Source organism: Narcine bancroftii, chromosome 6, assembly GCF_036971445.1.
Source record: "Narcine bancroftii isolate sNarBan1 chromosome 6, sNarBan1.hap1, whole genome shotgun sequence".
NCBI classification, from domain to species: domain Eukaryota; kingdom Metazoa; phylum Chordata; class Chondrichthyes; order Torpediniformes; family Narcinidae; genus Narcine; species Narcine bancroftii.
Genome location: NC_091474.1, coordinates 250826046 through 250845885, shown reverse-complemented (window position 1 = coordinate 250845885; position 19840 = coordinate 250826046). Strand labels below are relative to the sequence as shown.

The following is a 19840-nucleotide window of genomic DNA, read 5'->3' as shown; positions in this document are numbered from 1 at the left end:
TTAATCAATATTGCAGGGGAGCTTAATCAATATTTTGCATCTGACTTCACTGTGGAAGACATTAGTAATATCCCGGACTAGAGAAATTGTGCTAGGCAAACTAAACAGATTAAAGATTGATAAATCTCCTGGGCCGGATGAGGTGCATCCGCGGGTTTTGAATGAGGTGGCTTTGGAGATTGTAGATCCATTGGTGACAATCTTCCAGAAATCTATAGACTCTGGAGAGATTCCAAAGGATTTGAAGGTCGCAAATGTGGTTCCGCTGTTTAAGAAAGGTGGGAGACAGAAAAAAGGAAACTATAGGCCGATTTGTCTGATGTCGGTGGTTGGGAAGATATTAGAGTCGATCCTCAAAGATGAGGTGATGAAATACCTAGAGATGCTTGTCAGGATAGGTCCAAGTCAGCATGGTTTTTAAAGGGTAGATCCTGCCTGACCAACCTATTAAGAGTTTTTTTAAGAAATCTCAAGTAGGATAGACAAAGGAGAGGCTGTAGATGTTATCTATTTAGATTTTCAAAAGGCTTCCAATAAGGTGCCGCATGTTAAGCTGCTAAATAAGATGAAGGACCATGGAATTACAGGGAAGTTATTAAACGGGTTAGAGAAGTGGCTTATAGGCAGGAAGCAAAGGGTTGAAATTAAGGGTTCCCATTCTGGATGGCTGCCTGTAACTAGTGGTGTTCCGCAGGGGTCAGTCTTGGGGCCACTGCTGTTTACAATTTATATTAATGATTTGGATTGTGGTACAAATGATTTTGTGGCCAAATTTGCGGATTACACCAAGATAGGTGGCGGAGTAGGAAGCTTGAAGTTGCAGAAGGATATAGACAGATTAGGAGATTGGGCAAAATTATGGCAGATGAGGTTCAACATAGAGAAACGTACAGTTGTACATTTTGGTAGTGGAAACAGGCAGAATACTATTTGGATGGGGTGAAAATTCAGACCTCAGTTGTGCAAAGGGACCTGGGTGTCCTCGTGCAAGGAAACCTAAAAGTTAATGACCAGGTGAAATTGGTAGTGAAAAAAGCGAATGCTATGTTGGCATCATTTCAAGAGGAATAGTGTACAAGAGTAAAAATGTGTTGATGTGACTCTATGGGGCACTGGTGAGGCCTCATTTGGAGTATTGTGTGCAGTTTTGGGCCCCCTATCTTAGAAAGGATGTGATGTTGTTGGAGAGGGTGCAGAGGAGATTTACTAGGATGATACTCAGAATGCAAGAGCTAACGTACGAGGAGCATTTGCCAGCTCTTGGGTTGTATGCATTGGAGTATAGGAGATCTCTAGAGGCTTTTCATATTTTGAAAGGTTTCGATAGGGTGGACGTGGGTAAGATGCTTCCCTTGGTGGGTGAGTCGAGGACAAGGGGTCATAGTCTGAAAATTGGAGTCTATCCATATAAAACAGAGATGAGAAAGAACTTCTTTAGGCAGAGGGCCGGGGATCTGTGGAACTCGCTGCTGCATACAGCAGTGGAAGCCAGATCACTGGGAGTATTTAAACAAGAAATAGACAAGTATCTCAATAGGGAGGACATCAAGGGATATGAGGAAAAGGCCGGAAATTGGAACTAGTGTAGAGTAGCTTAGTGTAGTTTTACGAAACAGACTCGATGGGCCTAGTGCCCTGCTTCTGTTCGTTTGTCTTGTGATCTTGTGATCCGGGAGCCACGATCTCGATCACAGAACCTCCCATCTGCTCTCCAACCAATGAGTCCTCAATTATCATAGCTTTTCTCTTCTCCCCCTCTTCTCTTTTGAGCCAGGGGGCCAGCCTCTATGTCGGAGATGTTACCACCTCGACTTAACCTGATAGATCACCCCCCCCCCCCCCACAACAGTATCTAAAATAGTATACTTGTTAAAGACATCTTCTCAGCACACATTTCTAATTTCATACACAAATGATAACCAAAGGTTTGAGAAAAGATTATTTCTGGCAAAGGAGTTAATGAAACAATTAGTTTTGGCTACAACAATCTAAATTTATCTATTCTCACAGAAGAGCATTTTCTACCTCCCATTTATATTTGTCAACTTTCAGAAGCTTTTAATTGGCTTCAAATAACTTTTAACTGGTGGTCATGAAAGCATCATATTGCTCTTTTCTTCAACCCAGTTGACAGCATCATCCTGCTAAAAGGACTCACTATCCATCTGAATTGCATCAACCTGAGCTAAATGCTATTCTTCTGAAACAATCTGAGCAAGATTATCGTCTGAAATGGCTTAACATAATTCTCCGACACTACAAGACCATAAAACATAGGATGAGAAATAGACTATTCAAGCCCATCATGTCTCCCCCAATATTTAATCAGGAGCTGATCTACTTTCCCACTCAGCCCCATTGCCCGGCCTTCTCCCCATAAATTCAGATGCCCTGGCTTATCAAGAACCTATCAATCACTGCCTTAAATTCACCCAATGACTTGGACTCCACAACTGCCTGTGGCAACAACTCCACAGACTCATAACCCTCTAGCTAAAGAACTTCCTCCAGATCTCTGTTCCCTCCCTTCTTGAAATAGTAGGGTGACATTAGTGATTTTCCAGTCTTTTGGAACCACGCCAGAATCTACTGATTCCCGAAAGATCATTAGGAATGCTTCCACAATCTCTACGGATACTTCTTCCAGAACCTGGCCGTACAATCCATTTGGTCCGCAAGACATATCTACCCTTAGCCCATTCAGCTTTCTGAGCACCCTCTCTCTTGAAATAGTAACTGCACTCACTTCCCTGATATCCTTGTACATCTAGCACACTGTTAATGTCTTCCTCAGTGAAGGCACATCCAAAATACTCATTTACCTCCTCTATCATCTCCTTGCCTCCCATTATTATTTCTACAGTATCATTTTCTTGTTGTCGTACATTTACTCTCTCCTTTCTTGTACTCTTTCTATACTTGAAGAGTTTTTGTATCCTCTTTGATATTATTTGCTGGCCTACTTTCTGACCATCTTTTCCCTCTGAGTTCTTTAGCTGCCTTCTGCAAGTTTTTACCCCTCATTTTTTAGTTCCTTGTATGCCCTTTCCTTTGTTTTTACGTTGGCCTGGGTATCCTTGTGCAGGATAACCTGAAGGTAAACCTACACGTTGAGATGATGGTGAAGAAGCCTAACGAAATGCTGGAATTCTTTTTGAAAGGAATAGAATATAAGAGCAGGGATGTGATGTGGCTTTATAAAACACTGGTGAAACTTCACTTGGAGTATTGAGAGCAGTTTTGGACTCCTCATTTGATGGGAAGTTCAAGAGGATTCAAAGGAGGTTCACTAGGATGATTCAGGGAATAAAACGGTTATCATATGAGGAGCCTATATTAATTGGAATTTAGGAGCATGAAGGAGAATCTCATTGAAGCATTTCCAATGTGCAAAGGTATGGACAGAGTAGATGTAGAAAGGTTGCTTTCCATGGTGGAAGAGTCTAGGACTAGAGGGCACAACTTCAGGATTTAAGCACGTTTTCCTGGAATAGAGATGCTAAGGAATTTCTTCAGCCAGAACGTAGTAATTCTGTGAAATTTGTTGCATCAGGCGGTTGTGCTCAGGTTATTGAGTGCACTGCATCTTTTCCAGCTTAATAATATATTTTCGATACCTGGGTGGCTAACCTGTGTACAATGTTCCAAGTGTGGTCTCACCAATATCTTACAGTACAGTTATAACATGACATCCCTTTTCCTGTTCTCAGTGCCCTGACCAGTGAAAGAAAGCATGCCAATGTTTCTTTGCCACCATTTCTACTTTAATGCTTTTACTTTAATGGAATTAGGTATCTGTATCCCCAAGTTTTTCTGTTCTACAACATTCTCCAGGGCTCTATTATTTACCATGTAATTCCAGTTCAGGTTTAACCTACCAAAATGTAACACCTCATATTTGTCCAAGTTAAATTTTATCTGCTATTCCTTGGTCCATGTTCCAAGTTCATCTTGGACCTGTTGCATCTTGGATAATCTTCAATGTCCATTCCACCACCAATTTTGTTATCTCCCATAAACTTACTAACCATGCAAATTACATTGTCATTTAAGTTGTTAGTAGAGATGAAAAACAAAATGTGACCCAGTGCCGATTCCTGTGACACACCACTGGTTACAGGCCTCAAATCGAAGTGACATTCCTCCACTACTACTTTTTTTCTATCAAGTCAATTTTGTATCCAATTTGCCAGCTTACTCTAGATCACATGTGATCTGACCTTCTGGACTACCTACCTTGACAAAGCCTTGGTAAAATCCTCGAACACAATGATTTCCTTCAATCTTCTTTGTTACCTCTTCAAAAATTTGTGATGCACAATTGCTCACTATCAAGCCTTCCCCTCCTCTACCACTGTTCTTTGCGACTTACTGCTACATATTCCTTCAGTTTGCAACTTGACACATTGTTTTCCTTTTCCCACACTTCATCATTTGTTTCAAGCATAATTTACACAAGAATGGGAATTTACTAAATACTGTCACTTCTGAAGTTATAAAACATTTTCATTCATCCATTTTAGTGCATCTACAGTGTCAGCCACACCATTACCCAAATTAAATATACCTTAAAGGACAAGGAAAGCATTATTTTCAATACTGAGGAATATTCCACATAATTTTCTTTGAACAAATAACGACTAGACCAATGGCCCTTTTCCAAAAAAAAGTCACACATCATTTATGAACCTGCAGTTTTCCCTTTCAACACCTTTTACATTGCACCACTCTTATCCAGCACTCTGTGGTCCAGCAACTCCCATGGTCTAGCACGTCTGAATTTTCCATCATTAGTTCAAACTCCTTACAGACAGCGTGAGACTCAAACCTTGGTCCCCATAACTGATTGCGCCAACCACTATGCTAACTCTGTCGCCCCACAGTATTATTTCCTGTTTTAAGCTTTGAAATGTTTACATAGGGGGGAGGGTTTCCTTAAGAGTCCATTTCTGTTTTCCGGCATTTTCTGTGGTCTGGCAATGGCCAGGTCCCAATGTTGCCAGATTAAGAAGGTAAAACCTGTATGTTTGTCATACAAATTGTACAATGTACAAATGCACCAAAATTCTTGCTTGCTGTAGCCGAAAAGGTAGTTGTAAAATCTACAACAGTAAAATAATTGAATTATATTAAAAGAGACAATAAAAATACAAGATGGATAAGAAATACAGTAAATTCAAACTTAAACCAACAATCATCTAATGTTCTACACAAAAACATACATTAACAGCTGTACAAAAGCATAAGTAAGCCCAAATCCTCAAATTTTTCTTTGGGGAGCCTGCATCTCAAGGGTTGAAAATTTACTATGACTGCCATGAATCCATATCTCAAGACACCACTCTAGTTGGTACATAGAGATGCATCACTTTCTTATCATCAATTGTCTAAAATTTGTTTTTGAAACATGATTCTATGGTTTTGAAAACCATTCAATACCATAGATGAAAAATGGCTATTCTTTAGTCTAGAGTTACACTTGATTACCCATAGGATGACTTAGCCAATCCAATTATTATTAAGCAAAATTTATTTGTCAAGTTAAAACTAAGTAAACATCATCAAATTGCAATGATCTGAAAACACATAATAGCTACAAACCTTTTGCTTCTGCTCAGCTTTTCTTTTCTCTTCCTCAGTTGACTTGGATATCGTCATTCGATTAGAGGATGATACTGGAGTATTGGTTGGTGAAGGTGTTGTCTGCACTTGCACCAACACTGAATCACCTCGTTTGTGCTCCACATTGTCCTTGGGAGCCTTGACTGTTTCAATGACCCTCAGGTTTGGACGCGAGACATTTGGCTGCTGCATAACTACTACCATTGGACTGCTAGGTTCACTAACTTGTGGAGGTGGATATATTGGCCAGGCAGGAGTTGAATATGTGAGATAGGGGTCATACTGATTAAAGTTAGGAATTGGTGGATTTGGCAGATAGTTTATTGCAGGTACGGGATATTGACCATATGGTGGCATGACATAAGCAGGTGGTGGATTTGGCAATAAACCAGGCTTACAAGTTACTGGAATTGTTGGAGCAGAATATTGTGGAATTGCCCTCTCATGTTCTTTGGTCTTTACAGTCATTTCTCTTCTAAATGATTCCTTGGTTTCTTTCAACCCTGGGCAAGAGATATTTTCTTGTTTTGCCAAATTTATCCGGGACTGTGGATGAGGCTCTGGTGATTTTGCATCGTTTTGAATCTTCCGTTTATCCAAAGAGCCAGAATGATGAGATTTTGATGGGCCATCAGATGATCGTGTTGAAGTTTTTTTCCCATGGAGACGTTCCTGAGTGCGTACTGCCAGTTTGCTAATCTCTGAAACACCTATATCAAGGCCAATGGTTTTCAATAGGTCATGGATCTTTTCATACTCTTTATCAGGTTTCATACTTGTTGAACAGGACAATTCCTCAGGCAGACTGGTTTGACGTACAGGAAGATTTCTGCTTGAAGGAGATCTAAATTTACCAGACACAGTCTTCTCTTCCTCATCCTTTCCATACAGGAATCTTTCCTCATCCTCTATATCTGGAAAGTTATGTTTCCTTTCTTGCAAGCTGTTTTTGTCAACCCCTGCCAATAAGCCAAGTATATGAGAGAATCCATGGTTTTCTTGACTGGCTTGTTCATGTGGGAGTAGGAAGTCTGTCGCGCAGTCCTTATTTTCAGATGGAATGTCCAGTTCTGAATTTGTGCCATATTTAGCAAAACGGAAGTTGGCATTTGTTAAACCAGGGAGCCCACCTGTCTCACTAACTCGATGCATTTCTCTGTTGTCTCGAATGAAGCTTTCCAACGGAGAGTAGCGATCTTGATGTACGCGCTTTTCATTCAATGGAATGCCACCATATTCAAACTAAAGTTACCAAAATTAAGAGTTAGCATACATCACATAATTCATTTTTAGTGTTGTCATTTTCTATTCTGGCCATCTACAGCCATGTTCTATCGTGAAGGAATACCTCCACATACCATTACTGTTAAATATTTCTAGCTTTCAATATCAAATGGCAGTTTTTAAACAACTAAGTTCAATGTAATGTAATTGATGCATGTTTTAGTTAGTTTACTTGTCCCATTCTCCCAAGCCTCTATCTCTAAATGGGCATTATTTTTACCACACGGAATCATAAACAAGGTGAAAATTCTTTCTCTTGTATTATTAATGTTCACACCTGCTGACTGAATAAGCAAGGGAAATGCATACTCTTCAGAATGCAGGTTTCAAAAATCAGCTTTGAACTTTTCAGACCACTTTCAGCATGCCAAAGGGACCATTGGCTCTGTGACTGGTCCACACTTCCATCTACATCAATTACCTCTTTTCTCAAGGCACTTATGTCAACTATTTAGGCGCAATGATACCGCTTGCGTCATCTTTTCCTACCATCGAGAAACCCAAATATTCTTTCCATTAAAGGAGCAATTTTCTTGTACTTCATCAAATATAGCATATTGCATCAGTGTTTACAATGTCGTCTTCTCTATACTGAATAAAGCAAAGGCAGTCTGAGAGTCAATGCGTGTCACTTTAATTATCCATCCCAATCCCACCCTGACCTCACTCTGACTCCAAATTGTTCAAGAGAGAGCACCTCATCTTCCATCCATCTGGGTAGGTTTCAATCCTAACATCAAAATGTATTTAAGCTTCAAATAACAATATTCTTGTTTTCCTTTCTCTCCACAGGCAGAGCCGTACAGTCAGCCTGTGATATGGGGTAGAGTGGTTATGTTCCTAGAAAACTGACCATAACACTAAGCCACATATCTGCACATATATCAAGAAACTCTAGTTGGAAAACAATGTTTTTTTTAATTTTTACACAAATTCATGACAGCAAATTTTATTCATGATCTCAAACTTTGGGCAGTGATTTGTAAATTCTGCCAGAGAAAGTATTCCTAACCCAAACATGATGATGGGGTGCAGACTGACAGGAAATTCTGTAAAATCACACCAAAAGACAGGAGGAACTCAGCCAGTGTTCCTAAAAGCAAAGATAAATTGCAGACTTCAAGAAATAAGCAGAATGGCCCAGAAGCAGGAAATCTCAGAATTCAGAAAATGCTGGCTTGGGGAGGAATACAAAAAAACAAAGATTATGACTCCCAGATGTTAGGTTGACTCCTAGGTCAGGGATATCTTGAATAAGTCCACAGCATTCTTAATATGAAGGGGGAGCAGCCAGAAGTTGTGATACACATTGGTACCAATAATGTAGGTAGGGAATGGGATGGCGTTCTGCAAAACAAATACTGTACATGGAGTTACAACAAAGGTTAAAAAGGTAGAAATCTCTAGATTACAACCAGTGGCATGTACCAATGAGATTTGGAATAGGAAGATAAGGCAAGTGTATACATGGCTGAGCAGTTAGTCTAAAAGGGTCGCGTTTACAGATTTTTAAACAATTGGAATCTCTTCTGGGGCAGAGGTTACCTGTGCATGAACCAGGAGGGGACCAATATTCTGACAGGGAGATTTGCTAGATTCACCCAAGAATCTTAAAACTAATCTGACAGAGGATTGGAATCCAAGAGGGACTGAAAAGATTAAGGATGGCAAGGAAAGTAAAGGAAGTGTGTTGAAACAGAATACCTGAACAATTAAAGAACAAGCATTGAGGCATTGCAGGTAAACCTCATGTTTATTTTAATTCAGGAAGCCAGCAGAGAAAAAGCAGATAAGCTCAGGACATGGATATTTATAGAGCAGCAGGATACAGAGATGAGGAAAGCCAGGATCAACTCAATGAGCCAGTGAACTGTAAATAGGTATAGTGGGAAGGAAGGTAGAGAGATTACAATATTAGTAAAAGCAGATAACTGAAAAATAGTCACCTTGATGAGTGCCGACAAGTCAACAGTAGCTGGACGGACAAATACATAGAGATTGCTGAGGCTTGTAAAACTAGCAAAGGTGTTATTGTGGATGATTTCAACTTTCCCAACATTGAGTGGGAACATCAAAGAGTTAGAGAATTTGATGGGGTGAACTTTGTTGTGTGTCCAGGAACACACTGTCCAGCTATACAAAGGAATGGACAACATTGGACCTTTTACTGAGGAATTAAATTGGCCAGATAACTGAGGTATTGGTATGGGAATACTTGGGACCAGTGACCACAGTTCTTTCAGCTTTAAGATAGTCATGGGAACAAAGGACACAATTTGGTGCAAGGCCCAATTATGACAAGATCAGGCGAGTTAGCAATACTTGACTGGTCATAAATGTTAGAGGGTGAATGGGAGATCTTTAAATGTGTGATAAAGAAGATCCAAAACAAACATGTTGCTAGTTGTGTAAAGGGCAAGAATGACAAGGAAAAGGAACCCTGCTTAACAAGATATAGAGGCACAGATTAGAAAAAAAGGCACGTATCAGATGCAGTCAGAGAGGTTTGAAGGAATCCCTTGAAGTTCTGAGGAATTAATGTATGAGAAAAATGAAGGAGGAAATAAGGAGGATTAATAGAGGTTTTGAAATGGCTTTGGCAGACAGTGCATGGAAAAATCCAAAAAGATGTGGTTGTCCGACAAGGGTTAAAGGACAACTCAGGAGGTGAAGGGGAGATTGGGGATAAATAAGATAGAAATAGGAGAATAAGGATAATGTTGGATGTTGTAGGAATGTTGTCTTATAAAGAGTTGAAAATAAGAAAACAGAAATGGAAAAGGAGGAAAGGTAATGATGGAAAAACGGAAAGAGAAGATAAACAAAATATAAAAGGGCTACGCTGAACTATATGTCTTTAAATATTAATGGAATACATAACCAAATTAAAAGGAAGAAACTACCAAATTTAAATGAATAAATGTATTCCATTAGAAAAAATAACATATTGGTTAAGAAATAATATTGAAATATTCGAACAAGTATAGGAGCCTTACATTAAATACAATAGCGAAAACCTACCGGGGATAAACATTACCTAAGTTGATGGAAGGAGAAGGAAAGAAAAGAATGGACTCAGTAGAATTTCTGGTGTAATTTTGTTGAATGACAACATTGTCTGACTGGCTTAATGCAACCTAGATTGTATAACTAAAATGGATGAGAGGGGGGGTGGGGGGGTGGTTTGGGAGGAAAGGGGGGGGGGGGAGAAAAAGTCACTGTATATGTGTGAAAAAGAAATAGTGTATATCATGGCTAATGTGATTTATGGTGTGAAAAATAAAAAAATTTTAAAAAAAAGAAAAAAAGAAAAATCCAAAAAGATTCAGAAGTATATTGAAAAGGATCACAAGGGAAAGAACAAGTTCCCCTGAGGTTCAGAAGGGAAATCTATATGCTCAGTAGATGGGGAAAGATATTTAATGAATATTTTGTGCATGAATTTACTGTGGAGCAGAAGCAAGGGTGGAAGGTAACTAAAGTAGCCCAGCGCATGTATTTATCAGTAAACCATATCTTGGTCCAGACCAGGTGCATCCCAGGAAATTGTTGGAGCCCTAACAACATTTCTAACTAATTGTTCAGGACAGAAGTTCCAGAAAAGTGGAAGATGACAACTGCAGTAACATTATTTGAAAAAGGGCTGCAAAGATAATCTAGATAACGACAGACCTGTTAGTTTGATATCAGTAATAGGAAAATTGCTGGAGAGGATTCTGATACTCATTCAGGGGAAAATTAAGGAAAGCCACCATGAATTTGTGCGTGGGAAATAGCTTTTCATGAGCTGATAGAATTTTTGAAAATTAGTTGATATTTATATCGATTTTAGTAAAGCATTTGATACAGTCCCACATAGTTGGTTGTGAATGGAATATGGGAGAGGATACCAACTTGCCAATCAGATTAAAAAAACAGGCTTAATGATAGGAGTCAGAGAGTGGTTGCAGAGGGCAGTTTTCCAAGACTGGAGGACCACAGCCAGTGGAATGCCTTAAGGTTCGGTACAAGGATCCTTGTTTATTGTAATACAGGTGCCTAACCTTTTATCTGGGATCAATGGAACTGGACACCTGCCGTTGTTCGGATTCTTCCGGATTTTGGAATCATTTTGATTTCCATCAATTTAAGCCTGCCAAAATTGAACTGCCGTCTTCACCCTCTCCTGGGTCATGCTGCCGTCCCCATCTCCCACTCCCGAGTGGCGCTGTCATCTCCCAACACCCCTCGCCCGCCTGAGTCACGCTGCCATATCTCCCCCCACCCGCTCAAGTTGAGCTGCTGTCTTTCTCCCCGCCCTTGCCCACCTGAGTCATGCTGCTGCCTCTCTCTCTCCTGCCACCTGTTGTACCAGCGCCAGGACAATGGCCCCCTTCTTGGTTCCCCTGCACTGGCATAGTGGTTTCAGCTGTGTGGGGGATTATGGGTAGCGACAACGGCCATTGAACCGCCGCCAGACCAACCGAAAGCACTGTGGCATTGGACAGGCGTCAGTATAGGTGATTCAGAGGCACTTATAAAGTAGTGGAACATGACGGGATACACGGGAGCTGAGCTAGGGTCTCATCAGGTTATGTTGATACCATCTTTGATGAGCAGATGTCATCTACTGAAAAAAGTGCCAGTTTTTGGAATTCCATATAAAAGGTTAGGCACCTGAATATATAAAGTTTCTATGCAAGGATGTTTCTGGCAAGATTATTGATGACACAATAATAATAAAATAACATTTATTGATGACACAAAAATATGTGTTTTGGTGGACAGCGAAGAGAGCAACGGGTTTGCCACAGGATCTAGATCAGAGGGGGAAATGGGCTAAGGATGGAAGATGCAGTTCAACTCAGAAATTCTCATCTTGAGAGCAGGTGCAGTGAAGGCTGAGAAACTGGGAAATGGCATATTTACAGGAGACCACATGGAAGGAGGTGGTCATGGTAACTGTGGGAGTCTGAGTTTGCAGTGAATATCAGAATATAGCTTCTTTCCTGAGAAGGAGACAGAGAGATCTCGAGGGAAGTGTCAGAAATAGTCTTAGTAAGTTTCAAAGCAGGGTGGAGATTAATGGCAAAATTGATAAAATTGGTGAGTTTGGCAGTTTTAAGTTCTGGCAAAAGAACTTAAGCTGAAATATCTATTGAAATATTCTCCTCATGGATGCTCATGAGGCTGCTGGGCTTGCAGTATTGTCTGCTTTTGTTAGATTTCCAACATCTGCAAATTTATGCTCAAAATTTTTAAACATTCAGTGAGCACAGAATCAATTTAATATTGATAGCTCAGGAGAGAGCCAATTAGTTTACAAGATATGCTCTCACCCTCATCTAATGAAACTTCAGAAACTTTAAACATTCACTCTAATTTGCTCTCCACTAAAGGTGTTTCCAGCATTTTCTGTTCATTAGCCCTTTGATTATTCTCGGTTTTATGTATTTTATCATTTTTTAAGGAGTGGGCAGAAGTGTCAAAAACAGTCCAGGTAAATTGAAGGGCAGGGTGGAAGTTGGAAGTGAATATTAAGTTCTGCACATCTTGGAAGTAGCATCAATCCACTTGTACCAGTGCCAGGAGAATGGCCCCCTTCTTGGTTCCTCTGCTCTGGCACAGTGGTTTCAGCTGCGTAGGGGATTATGGGTAGTGACGATGGCCATTGAACCGCCGTCAGACCAACTGAAAGCGCAGTGGCATTGGACAGGCGTCAGTATAGGTGATTCAGAGGCCGGTAGCACAATTTGGGAGGGGGTGGGAGGTGGAGATAGCAGTGCAACTCCGGCAGGTTTAAAGGGATGGAAATCAAAATGATTCCAAAATCCGAAAGAATCCAAACAACGACAGGTCTCCTGTCCCAGTGATCCCAGATAAAAGGTTAGGCACCTGTATTACAATAAACAAGGATCCTTGCACCGAACCTTTCCACTGGCTGTGGTCCTCCAGTCTTGGAAAACTGCCCTCTGCAACCACTCTCTGACTCCTATCACTGAAGGTTGAGGAGTGATAACCCAAGTAGGATTGGAAATGGGACTGTTCCACATTACAACAATCCTTGACCTACACAGACCTATTTCCAAAATTAAAAACCATGATAATGCAGCACCACGACAAATGGTAGCACTTTTTAACAACTTGCCTCAAATGCACGTACTCTCCATGGTTCAAATTTAGCATCACCAAATCTGTTTCACCATTCTTGCTGTTTGCAACTGCCTTGAGTCAAGGTGTGAGACCCTATACATCAGCAAGGCCTCACGGTTGACATAAATGAGACATATGGGCAAGTTCATACATAATCAACCCACAAATCTATTATGCAAACGTTGTCAAATAGCAAAGCCATTTTCCACAACATTTCTGTTTATTAAAGCTGTGATTTTTTAAAAATGATCCTGATAACCTTCAATTATGTGAATTTAAGGGGCCAGTCCAAGGACCTATCAAGATCTATTAGGGTAATTATTAGCAGTGAGAAATGGTGACTTATTTACCAAACATTATTGTTTCAGGCATTAGCTATCACTGTTACATAATGGTGAACAAGATCAATCATTCTCCCGTTCCTCCCTGCAACCCTCAATTCGCTTCCTAAACAAAAACTTAATATCTCAAGTATACCCAATGACTTGGCCTCCATAATTGTCCATGGCAACAAAAATAGATTCATCACACCTAGGCAAAGAAATCCCTCCATATCTGGGCAGCATGGTTACTGTAGCAGTTAGCACAATGCTGTTACAGCGCCAGTGACCTACATTCGAATCCACCACTGCTCGCAAAGAGTTAGTACATTCTCCCCGTGTTTGCATAGGTTTCTTCCGACTTCCTCCCACCCTCCAAAAACATTATGGGGTTTAAAGGTAAATTGGAGTATTTGGGCAGCACAGCTTCATGAGTATGAAGGGTCTGTTATTGTGCTGTATATATAAATTTTTTAAACTCCCAACATTCCAGGTCTTTCAGTATGATAGGTTTTAATGAGGTTCCCCTCCCTGCCCTCCTTCTAAACTTCAGTGAGTACAATCCCAGAGCCATCAAATGCTACTCATATGATTACCCTTTTATTCCAGGATCCTCTTTAATGCCATTTGATAAGTGTCCCAAACTGCTCACAACTCTCCAAGTGCAGTCTCACCAATGTCTCGTAAAGCCTCAACAATACATCTCTGCTTTTCTGTGGTAGAACATAGAACACTACAGCACAGTACAGGCCCTTCAACCCTCATTGTGCCAACCCATATATTCCTTTAAAAGAAGTACTAAACCTCCCTCCCCTCTAACCCTATTTTTCTTCCATCCATGTGCCTAAGAGTCTCTGACCCTAATGTTTCATCCTCCATCAACATCCCTGGCAAGGCATTCCAGGCATCCACAACTCTGTGTAAAAAAAAAACTTACCCCTGATGTCTCCCCTAAACTTCCCTCCCTTCATTTTGTATATATGTTCTATAGTGTTTGCTATTCAGGCCCCGAGAATCAGGGCTGACCACCCTATTCATGCCTCTCATAATCTTGTAGGTCCTCTATCAAGTCTCCTCTCATTCTTCTACGCTCCAAAGAGAAGGTTCAGCTCTGCTAACCTTGCCTCATAAGACTTATTTCCCAATCCAGGAAACATCCTGGTAAATCTCCTCTGCACCCTCCCCATGAGGTGACCAGAACTGAACATAATACTCTTAAGTGTGGTCTTTCCAGAGATCTGTCGAGTTGCAACACGACCTCTCTACTCCTGAACTTAATCCCCCTATGTATTCCTCTTGAAATTAATGAGTCTTTAAGGAATCTTGCATGAGGGCCTCCAAAACCCTCTTCTGAACTCTTTGCCCATTTAGAAAATAGCCTTTATTCCTTACACCAAATTGCAAATGTTCAAACACTTCACACTATATTCCATCTGCCATTTCCTTACCCAATCTCCTAACCTGTCTCAGTCCTTCTGTAGACAGTACATTGTCCTCAAACCCATAAATTCCATCATTCAAATCATTCACATTTAAAATGAAAAATGTTCCCAACGGCAACCCCTGTGGAACTGTCAACCAACAAGAAAATGCCCCTTTTATCCCTATTCTCTGCCAGCCAGCCAATTTTCTGCCCACGCTAATATCTTTCCTGTGATACCACAGGTTCTTGCTTGGAAGCTTCATATGTGGCACCTTGACAAAGGCCTTCTGATAATCTACTGACTCCCTTCTTTCTGTCTGTCCTTCCTGTTAACTTCACAAAGAATTTCAATTGATTTGTCAAGCAAGCTTTCACCTTAAGGAAACTACAGTGACTTCTACCTATTTTATTGTGTGGCTCCAAGAGCCCTGAAACCTCACCCTTTATAATAGATTTTAACATCTTACCAACAACTATAGTCAGACTAATCAGCTACTGTGAAATCCAGTGATTCTTGAAAGATCACTACCCAAGCCTCCACAATCCCTTCAGTTACCTCTTTAAGAACCCTGGGTTGTAGTCTGAGCCGTCCAGATGACTTGCCCACATTCAGACTTTTCAACTTCCCCAGAACCCTCTCCTTAATAATAGCAACGTCACCCATTTCTGCCCCTTGAATCTCTCGCATACTGCTGGCATCTTCCACAGCAAAATACTTAATGAGTTCATCTAGCATTTCCTTGTTTCCCCTATGACTATCTCACCTGAGTTTTTTTTCCAATGGTCTTATGTTCTCCCTCACTTTTGCTTTCCCTCATCTGACAGACATCCAACTACCTGCCTCCTCAAAGAAACTATCAACCACATCTTTCTCATTAAGAAACCCAGTGCTCAAATTGTACTCACATGACACTGACATCGCCCAGGGGGATGCAAATTTATCTACTCCATCAGATTATGGGAATAGTGAAGCATCTCAGCGAAAAACATAGATGATTAGCCTAAGACAAAAGTCATCTTGCTTGTCCCATGCAGCATAATAGTCTGTTAACACTCTGACACAGTGGGTACCTGAAGATTGCTACTCAAGCAAGAGAATTTCACGTTTCCAAAATAACTCTGCAAGCACAAGGCGCCAAGGAGAGGAGTGATATTTGTGAGTTGTATTAGTCCCTAAACATGATCAATGGTCTCCCCACAATGTGTTGCAATAACAATAGTACATATGCAAACCCTCGAGTGTTCAGCCGTACAATTATATTATGGTTCTCAGCACCTCAAATTACTCATCTTGGTCCATATCCATCAACACATTCTTTTAATTGAAACTGCAAGATATTTGTTACAAAAATTTTAATCCTTAAAGGTTAACTCTTATAACCTTTCACATGCTGTGCTTCCTGATTTCATTCCTAAAAATACCGCTCTAATTTTATTATTGGGCTCTGTGCTCTGAAATGCCCAGTAAATCTTTTAATATTTTGATCATAATAATTAGATCATCCTTCAGTCGTTTAAACTCAAAGCCATTTATGACTGTGTTCCTTATAAATGAACTATGAATCTGTTCCTTCCTCAAGTCGAATATATCTTCCTTCAGGTGTAGGATCAGAACTATATGGATTGTGCCTGAAAAGGTCTGGCCAAGTTTAATTTTTTTAAGACATATAGCACAGTAACAGCCCCTTCCAGCCCATGAGCCTGTGCCACACAAATACACCTACCGTACGGGACCAATTTAAGCAAGTCTTTGGAATGTGGGAAGAAACCAGAGCATCTGGAAGAAATCTACACAGACACAATGAGAACACTGGATTTGAACTTGGGTTTGCTGGTGCTGTAATAGCACCCCTGTCCAAGCAGAGAATCATCTTCCCTGCACCCCTCCCCTATCATCAATTCCAGTTTTGACTATCTCTTGTGTAGTAGAGTTTGTGTAAATATAACATCTCCCCACAGTACAATCATATTGATGCTCTTTGATTGAGAAAGCTCTATCGATATTATTTAAAAACAACATTGATCACCTGCATAGCAGTTGATGGCTCCAGTCCTGGTTCAATGCGCTTCTTCAGAATAGATTTCTTTGGCATCTGTGGGGCCTCGTCTGGTCTATGAAAGACATAACCACTCCTGGGAGAATGCTGCATGCTTAATGCACTCTTCTCAAAATGTTCGGAAAGACCATAAGAGGAGCGGGAGAGTTCGTGCTGAGAAGGAGGGAACATTTCTGCCCGGATCCTTTCTTCTTGCTCCTTCCTCCTGCAAGCAATTTCTAATTCACGAAATTCATCATTTTTACTGTAAGGAGAATGTTCCCGACCACGACTATTGTTTGCATTTTGATTTCGAGTGAGATTTTGTGGCCGGTCAGGACTTCTAGTTCTGTAACTCCGAGGCCTTTCTGAACTGCGGCTACGGTGTTCTCTGCTATGACGATCCCTGCTGTGGCTACGGTGTTCAAGTCGTGAACGCTTAGAGTCCCTTCCTCGATCATCAGATCTCAAGTGGGAATAGGGAATCTTCTTATACTGGTCTCCATCATGATCACCTGATCTTCTTCCTTCTCTCTGTGACAAGGAGTGAGATCCATAGTCTGACCTGCGTTTATACATGTCACCAGCATGCATCATGTCGAGAAAACCTGGAGAACGATCATCGCGGAGTGAATATTTTGCTTGCATACGAGTGGAGTGTGGCAGATGACTTCTGTACATGAGATCATCAGCCATTTCATTCCTGTTGGTTACAAACAACAAGTTAAAGAAGACTAACACAACAATGTCCACCTCATTTTTGCTCAAGAGTTAAAAACATCATCTGTAGTTAATAAACAAAATTATCTGCAGTAAACCTCCAATAATCTGCAATCCCAATGTTTAGAAATCCCAATGGTTCGCCTATTTGTTCACCAGGTTTTGTTTCCTGTGCCACTGACAAGCTCAACAGGGCCCTGTTTCTCCCACTCCTTGTCAGTTGACAAAGACCCTGAAACTTTTATTCACATACATTCACCAGGCCCCATTTCTCACCTTCCCAATTAACTCACCAGGACTGTTCCCACACTCCTTATAAACTCAACAGGTTCCAAATTCACCAAGGGATATTCACTGGTCCAGAAAGTTCACTTGTCTGGCATCAAAATCCTGAAAGTATCCAATTATCAAAGTTTTAGTGTATGGATTACAAGAGCCTCAAGTGGCATGAGGGTGGTTAGTTCACTTCAATCTTTCAACTACTATCTTGAGTCAGAAGAGGTTTAGTCCAGGAACTATATACATCAGCAGGTTGCACTGGAGTAGCAATGGAGATTTTTGAACAAGGTTAATTTTCTGGATCCCATGGTATAATTAAAGGAGAAAATGCAGTTGTCAGAGGGCCTGTAAATACAATGTATGAAACACATGACTAATTTTCTACTTTTTGCTTATGATGCCCCACATTCATTCCTCAATCTCATCTCCATTTTTAAAAATCCCCCTTAAAAACAACTCCTTTATCCTTGCTTTAGGTCATCTGCCCTATTATCCTCTTGTATACTTCCATGTTAAACTTGTCAATTCGATGCTTGTGAAGCACTTTCAGATATTTTGTTAAAAAGGCAATTTGCAAATTTAAGCTACATTCTTGTTAATAAAGTACATGAACTGGAGCAGGAGCTGGATGAATTCAGAACACTTCAGGAGGCAGTGGTTGCAAGGAGCTTCAGGGAGATAGTCACCCCTAAAAATCAGGAGAGACGTGACGGATTTGTGTTAAAATTAATATTTTGTGGCAGTGTGAGCGGTGGAAGAAACACAGCCACCATGTTTATTCTAATTCAACACGTCCCTATAAGGGCAGCAGGAGCTCAGTCACCTGATGCATTGTGACGTCATAATCGCTGCCCAGGGTGTTGGAGTCAGAGAGAAACCTCTGACGACGCCATTTCCCCATGGCTGCCTCTGCCACACTTTAAAATAAAAACATATTATTTCTTAGTAAGGGAATAAGTGGGCTGGAGGGACATATATACATGTACATTTTACAGGCACACATAATTACACTCAGAGTCCTTTGAAATGGCAGCTGGCAGATCTCAGTTTGTCTGCATAGTCATTGTTCTACTGGAAGCCTATTTGCTAAAAGAGACAGCGTGACTGCTAATTCAAACCTGTAAACAGTCATAAAAGTCTTATGACTGCTCTCCATTGAAAATTCTAAATAATATGTTTGCTCAAAAGCATCAGAGTACACACACAGCCATTCTGCTGGCTGATCTCAGCAGACCATTCTAAATCATAACCACTCACACTTTTGGACGAGGTGAAACTTCATAGCAATAATGTCATTCACAACATTAAAGACATTTTCAGAGAACACATTACTGAAACAAGAGACATTTTGAAACCAGAAGGTGCTTGACCATCCTGAAATACTCTCAGGATTGAAATGCAGTAACAATCCTTTGGAGAAGAAAGGCTGCTTGTGTTCTCCTTATGAAAAGGAGGAACAGTGAAAAAATTGTTTTGAAGGGTTTAGCCACTTCAGCTGTCTCTTTGACCATTTTTACATGGCCACTTCATGAAACCTTTCCTGGGTTTGGTGAAATCATCATGGAAGAAAACAAGTTCAGAAATTTCCATCCAAGAGAGCAAAATCATTCATATGAAGAAACAATTATTTGAAAACAACTCTACAAGAAAGTCATGAGTTTTGAGAAATCTATTGCCTCACACTTACTCCATAATTGCTTTTGAACAGCAGTAAAGACCGAGTTTCAACACAAAGGCTTTCTGAGACTGAAGTTAAAACCCTTGTCTTTAGAATTAATCTTAAAGTATGATGGTTTGGGTTTCGTCACTCATACAGACACACATGCTCATAGTGGGGTTAAGTAAGAAGTTTTGTTATTAATAAAAATTATTGTTTTAAAGATATCATTCTCTTGGTGAATTTCTATTGCTGCTAGTCTGATATCCAGCACAGGTAACTGGGTGACTGTTAAGAGAGGGAAGGGGAAGAGGCAGACAATGAAGGACACCCCTCGTGGTCATTCCCCTCAACAAGTGTACTCTTT

General features: G+C 40.5%; 1 protein-coding gene across 1 annotated transcript in view; it reads right to left on the bottom strand.

Moving 5' to 3' along the window:
- Positions 1-19840, bottom strand: part of LOC138737392 (zinc finger protein 318-like) — a 75530-nt gene that overhangs the window by 37781 nt on the left and 17909 nt on the right. Inside the window, exons 5-6 of the mRNA XM_069888139.1 lie at positions 16809-17520; positions 5602-6864 (exon numbers count right to left, since the gene is read on the bottom strand). Coding sequence (XP_069744240.1) covers positions 5602-6864; positions 16809-17520 — 1975 coding nt within the window. The remainder of the gene's footprint in view (positions 1-5601; positions 6865-16808; positions 17521-19840) is intronic.